The 6,366-nt window shown below is 45.0% G+C and overlaps 1 protein-coding gene across 1 annotated transcript; it reads right to left on the bottom strand.

Moving 5' to 3' along the window:
- Positions 1–2,562: 2,562 nt before the first annotated feature.
- gjd4 (gap junction protein delta 4) lies at positions 2,563–6,002 on the bottom strand. Its single transcript, XM_023950429.2, has 2 exons — positions 5,678–6,002; positions 2,563–4,527 (listed from the first exon to the last, which is right to left on the bottom strand). Exons 1-2 carry the CDS (start codon positions 5,739–5,741, stop codon positions 3,383–3,385), a joined length of 1,209 nt encoding a protein of 402 aa, XP_023806197.1. The 5' UTR covers positions 5,742–6,002; the 3' UTR covers positions 2,563–3,382.
- Positions 6,003–6,366: the final 364 nt, after the last annotated feature.

Genomic DNA, 6,366 nt, shown 5'->3' with positions numbered 1-6,366 from the left:
TGCTCTTATTTTGCAAACCAGACATCCTGGTTGTGACAATATTGTAAAATAAAAGCCTGCAGGAAAGGTTTGAGTTTGTAGAATAAATGGGCATTCAGGGCATTGGTTGCCCCCCCCCCCAAATATAAAAGATTATAATCCAAAAAAAATAATAAAAGATGACAACATTCAAACCCAAGCTGCTTCCACTTGTGAGGATGTTGAAGGAATCCCTGTAAGAACATGTTCATCTGCATGGGGTTGGCAACTCAACAGAGAGATCAGTCTGAGCAGGCGGCGCTGCAGCCAGCAGCTCCTGCGGTGCCCCCCCGCTGCTTCCTCCAACCCGAGGAACCCCCCCCCCGCCTCCATACTCACTCAGTCACACAGCAGGACTGGAGCTGAGCTCCTCACCGAAGCTTCCAGGATGCTGCTGTACTCCTAGTTCGGTTTCCACTTGAGGGGTAGATCTTTTGGAAATGCTGGTTCCTCGACATGAACATCTGTTTACTATTGTTGACCAGATCTCAAAGTGGGCGGGGCCCCAAAAATGACAGGTCCTCATCGGTGTCAGAGGAACCGGTGCATGTGACTGCGGCTTTAACGGATGATTTAGAGACCCCAACTCAGCTTTGAAGCCTGTTTTTGGTCTGTGGGAGGAAGCTGGAGAAAACTTTCACGTGCACTAAACGAGCACATGCACACAGATAGGACTCCACTAGGATTTGAACTAGAGCCTTCCAGCTGTGAGGTGAGAGCGCTAACCACTACAACATAGTACCCCTTTAGAAAAAAAAAGAAGAAACAAAAATGTGATTAAACAACTTGTAGCGACAGAATATTAGAAAGTTGGTATTTCTGCGTTCTTAATTCAAAGGCTTTGTAAACATTTTTTAGACCCGACATCCATGGCCTGCTGATAAAACATAAAGAAATATGAATAAACATTGTTCTAAATCTTAACCTCAAAGACCCACTCTGATGAAGATTGTGTTTCTGGTGTTTTTAACACAGTCTTGTGGTATTTTCACATATGGAGGACATACAGTACAGACCAAACATTGGTCTGTACTGTATATAAAGGAAATTAAGCCTTAAAATGACATTCTTGAGTATTCCTTTATTCAAATCATTGTGAAACAGGAGCAGAGGAAAAAGGATAGAAAAAGATTGTTTTTGTTGCGTAGAAAATACTAGGCGTGTTAGAAAAAAATTGTTTTGCTGATCATTTGGCGATACTTGTATCGATTCAAAGTGCTGTCAGGACGATATTTATATACCGTATTTTCCGGACTATAAGTCGCACCGGAGTATAAGTCGCACCAGCCCAAAAATGCATTATAAAGTAGAAAAAAACACAGATAAGTCGCACTGGACTATAAGTCGCATTTTAACTTTCACAACCTTATATGACACAATCATAGCAGACTGGTTATCTAATAATTTCACAGTAATTTTTTCTCAAACGTATTTATTTATTCTTTTCATGAAGCATCATTGGCTAACTAATACTCTGTTTTCATCCTGTATTTGTAGAAACAGTTTTCATTTTTATTGCATTTCTGAATATATGAAATCATTGGAAAATAGAATATTATGTTGTTAGCCTTCAAGATCTTACTGTATAAAAAAGTTTGCTGATTCTCTGAGTCACTTAACATACCTCATACATCAAATTGACCCAGGAACATCATCTCTGTTCCTCACAAATGAACATAACAGGAGGGTTAACAATGTATTTATTTCAATATTTTTCTAATATAAGTCGCTGCGGAGTATAAGTCGCACCCCTTGCCAAACTATGAAAAAAAGTGCGACTTATAGTCCGGAAAATACGGTAATTATTTATGAGTCCTTCCGCGTCTGACTCTTGTTTTCCACTTCAACCTCCTCCTAGTTGGCAGCAGAACACACAGAGCTTCTTTGAGCAGCACCACACCACACAAAACAACAAGCTCTCAATGAGAGGCAGCTTGTGTTGTTGTTATGAGACATGAACTACGTAGTTTTTACTTAAGATGGGTACCGAATTCGAAACTTGAGTTTGATGAATTTGCTTGGGTAAAAGCAACTTATATATGAGATCCAGTTGCAGTGCTTAACATTGTGATCATTAGATAAACTGAATTTTACAGTTTCATTACAATGGAAGACGTATTGAAGTTCAGGTAGAGTTTTTTTCTATGACGCATTTTTTTTAAAGAAAGAAAATGTGTTCCGGTACAATATCGGGATTTGTATCCTATCCCTCCAGTTTGAGGATAGTTTAAATTAAAAAGGAAATTAAAAAAAAAGTTGACTCAAAAATAAATGTATATAATGACAATCAAAACACTTTTATTTCTTCTTCCATTTAATTATTTTTATTAAATTATTATTTCTACTTCTAATAAAAAAAACGATCTGAAGTCTGTGTCTATATTTGAAAAAGTAATTCATCCTGAAAATGATCTGCTTGCAGAGGTCAGTCACCCCAAAAGAGTTTCAGTTTTTGGGTGCATGTCACATACTCCACCACTAGATGGCAGCACAGTTTCACAATGCACTGTTGGAGGAACCACTTCAAAATGTAATACAATGAAATGAAATAAAGCTGGTTTATTTGAATAAAAAAGCTCAAACAATCTATTTCAATCCACCAGATTTGGTGAAAAACACAAACCTGGTAAAAAACAAAAAGGTGAGCCAGTAAGAAGTTTCAACTGAGGATGGTACAGAAAGACGACCAGATGATGAAGGTCAAGAGCTCTCCTCTTCTTCCGAGCCAAACTCCTCAGCGGTGCCGGTATCCGAGATGCTGAGCGTTGATGGAGGTGAATCCACTGAATGGGTCAGCTCTCTCTGCTGCTCTGTCCTCTATTTCTGGTGCAGTCGGGGGGGGGGGGGTTCTTCTAGCCCTGCAAAGCAGTCTCCATAAACACAGAACCCCTCCGGGAGGGTGGGGGGGCATAATTACTCTGTAATCCTGGGGCTTTAGGGCCCTTCACAGTGCCCTTCACCTCTCCAATCGTGGAGGGTAACAGTGACATGACTGCCTTTTGTCTGGGTTTTTTTGGGTAGACCTTCTGACCTGGACCTGGAGGCTATTTGATCCCACTGACCCTTTGCTCTGAGGGAGGGGTATAAAGTAACAGCAATGGGGGGGGGGGGGTTGCTTACCTAGGAGAGGCTAAGACATGCTGCAGGTGGTTGGAGGCGGGTGGGGGGTCAACATGGGAACAAACAGGTGGACTGCACACTTTTAGATTTTAGATCATACTTTGTTCTTGGGGGGGGGGGGGCTGCTAAATGGAGCTGTGGCGTGATGGGAAGAACTGAAGGGTGTGGATTTGTTCGGGCTGGAGTTTCCGACGTTCTTTTCCTTGTGTCTCACACAGATGTAACCCGGACAAAACCCCGTGACTCACACCCACTCGGACTTTTTCTCCTGTCCCTCTTTATCGGTCTGCAGCTCCGCGGTGCTGCCCAGGTCCACCAGCCTGTACTGGGTCAGGGTCCTGGTACTAACAGCAGCAGAAGCCTCCCGAACCGGAGCTGCAGGGGCTCTACAGGCCCCCGTGTCCCGTCTTGGAGGAGGTGGAGGTTTGAGTTTACTGCGCTTGTTGACGCAAATGGACCTCGGTGTGCCTGAGGGCTCCTGGGGACACAGCGCCACCTCACTGCCATTCCTCTCCAAAACATCTTCCTGAAAAACGGAATAGATTTCGTGGTCTGGATGGGAGCAGCAGTCCCGGTGTGACGGTTCCAGACCCAAACCGACAGCTCTTTCTCCGCGTGGGTCCTTAGTGATGCGCCTGCTCTTAAAACCTTCACCAGATTGCTGCTCTGGGTTTTGAAGAACAGCGTCAGCTCCTCCAGCTGAGAGGAAGCAGCGCTCCTCCTCAAATATCTCCTCCAGCACCATCTTCCTCCTGCTCTTCTGCTTCACTGAGCGTTTGACGGCAAAGACAAAGTCCAAAAAGTTGAGAAGGAGACACAGCGCCGCCAGGCCGAGCATGAAGTTCAGCATGACCGTCTTCTCCGTTGGCCTGGAGATGTAGCAGTCCACCTGGGTGGTGCACGGCGCATGGTGGCACAGAAAGCGTCTGGGGACGTGGAACCCAAACAGGTAGTAATGAGCCGCTCCAAACGCTGCTTCCAGCAGCGTCCTGAACAGTAGCTGGAGGATGTAAGCACCAGTGAAGCTCTGCGTCCACGCCGGCTGCTCCACCAGCACCGCCGCCTCGTTCACGCACGCCTTCTTCAGCGGCGCCTTGTGGGTCTTGAGCAGCTGAAAGGCTTTGCCGGACGCTGTCACAGAGATGGCGTTCGCCACCTTATGAACCACGTAGATGACAAAGACCAGGTACGGGACGCACAGGGCCACCAGCTGCACCAGCCAGAAGCGGAAGAGCGAGACGGGGGAGAAAAGGTCGTAGCACACGTTGGCGCAGCCAGGCTGGATGGTGTTACACACGAACCTCTCCTGCTCGTCCTGGTAGAGTGGGTACCCGGCGAAGAGGAGGATGAGGATTCGGAGGAAGACCATCGCAATAAGCCAGAGCTTCCCTAAAAGAAAAAAAGAAAACGCAAAACTATTGTCCCCACTCAAGAATCAAATTCTGGACATCTGGGGGAGGCGCACAGGTAGAGCGGTTGTCCTCTCATGTCAGGTCAGCTGCCAAACACCGGCACCACAACCTATAACCACTAGGAGCAAGATGTGGTTCAGTGTTTTGCCCAAGGGCACTTCAACACCTGAGGGGAACTGAATCTGCAATATTGAATCAGAGTTCAACCACTGCTTCTACCACTGCACCATAGCTGCCCTGCACCAAATGGACAATTTAGAATAATCAATTACCGTACTAGAAGTTTTTAATAAATATACTTGAGTATAAGTATTGTATACTAAAACCCATGTATGTGTAGTGTAAGAAGTATACTAACTGAATATTCCTTAAGACTATAAATGGAACATTTTAAGGTTAGAATGTATAGATAGTATATAAATAGTAAACTTCAAGTATACTGCCTCCCTTTTAGTATAGACTACATATACTTGTAGTACACTTAAATATACTTCTTGTTAGAGGATGAAGCGTGTTTTTAGATCAGTTAAAAGGCAGACCAAATTTTATTAACTATCTGGATCAAATACAACTAAAACGTTTGATCCCCTGCAATCGACAGAAGGAAACATCTACACACAAAAAAGGATAATTGAAATAAATTGTTAAAGAAAAATGGGGCCTGTTACAGAACCCTCAAGGTTCTGTATTTAGTTTCGAGTATAAAAAGGACTTTGTGTGACATCCTTGAAAAGATTTAGCAAATACTGTTTTTCTTGGAGAAAAGAAACACAGACAGCAATTCATCAAAAGCAGCTGAAGCCACTGTGAAGCACGGCAGTGGAAGTGTGATGTTTGGGCTTGTTAGCTCCAAGTCTATATCGCCTAGAAACCTTGTAGTCCTGGAGTTCCCTTTGTTTTAGAGATTTTCAAACTATGAGGTCATTCTAGATAAAGAAAGCCAGGACAGAGTTGAGAGAGGCAACAACAATCCAAAGCCAAACAAATGATTTTCTTTTTTTAAGCAGAAAGTTTTGTGAAGCCCATGGATCGTCATCACAGACATAAGTTCTTATAAAAGAAATTCACAGCAGTGAAAGTTTTGGGAATTTCTTTTGTAATGAAGATTCAGGTGAATAAAGACTTACCCATCAGCGTGATGCTGTGATTGACAGATATGAAGAGGAGCTCAGAGGTGCTTGACTCCACCATGGCTGCCGTGCTCCACAGCCACCTAACTCTCCTGCACTTGGCGTCTTTACGGACGAACCTGTCTGCAAACACCTCGCTCCTTCTCCACCTTCCCCCCCCCCCACCGGAGGATCCCGGTACCTTCCAGCAACAACCCACAGGTGGACAGACGCTCCTGCATGGAGCATGCTCCTTGACGGTTAAATCTACGCCTGAGCAACTTTCATCTGTCTCAAACGCTTCACCTTTTCCTCTGCCCCCCTGCAGACAACTGCCCCCCCCCCCCCCCCCCCCCCCCAGACAACAGAAGGGGAGCGTGCCCCATTGTGGGTCTATTCTTAACACATTTCCAAACGGACGCCGATGTCCTGGCATTGCAGATATTTCGGTGCCCCCCGGCTCGTCCGTGCTTCCTTTCTTCCAGGAGGAGGAGTGGGGGGGCCACAATCCTTCAGGCTTACTCACTTGAAATGGTTGCATTAGGTTGTCAGACACAATGGCAGGCATTGCTCAGATTGCATGCAGCTCCGTGATAAACTGAGATGTGGGGGATTTACTGCAGAGTTGTCACATGTTGGCATGAAATAACACTGCAGTTAATGATTAACCTGAAGGACGACGGTCAAACTGTCCTTTCACTAAAACC

This window comes from Oryzias latipes, chromosome 20, assembly GCF_053564925.1.
Source record: "Oryzias latipes strain Hd-rR chromosome 20, Olatipes_Hd-rR_3.1".
In the NCBI taxonomy this organism is placed as follows: Eukaryota; Metazoa; Chordata; class Actinopteri; order Beloniformes; family Adrianichthyidae; genus Oryzias; species Oryzias latipes.
The sequence above is the reverse complement of the archived record's forward strand: the minus strand, read 5'-3'. Positions and strand labels throughout refer to the sequence as shown.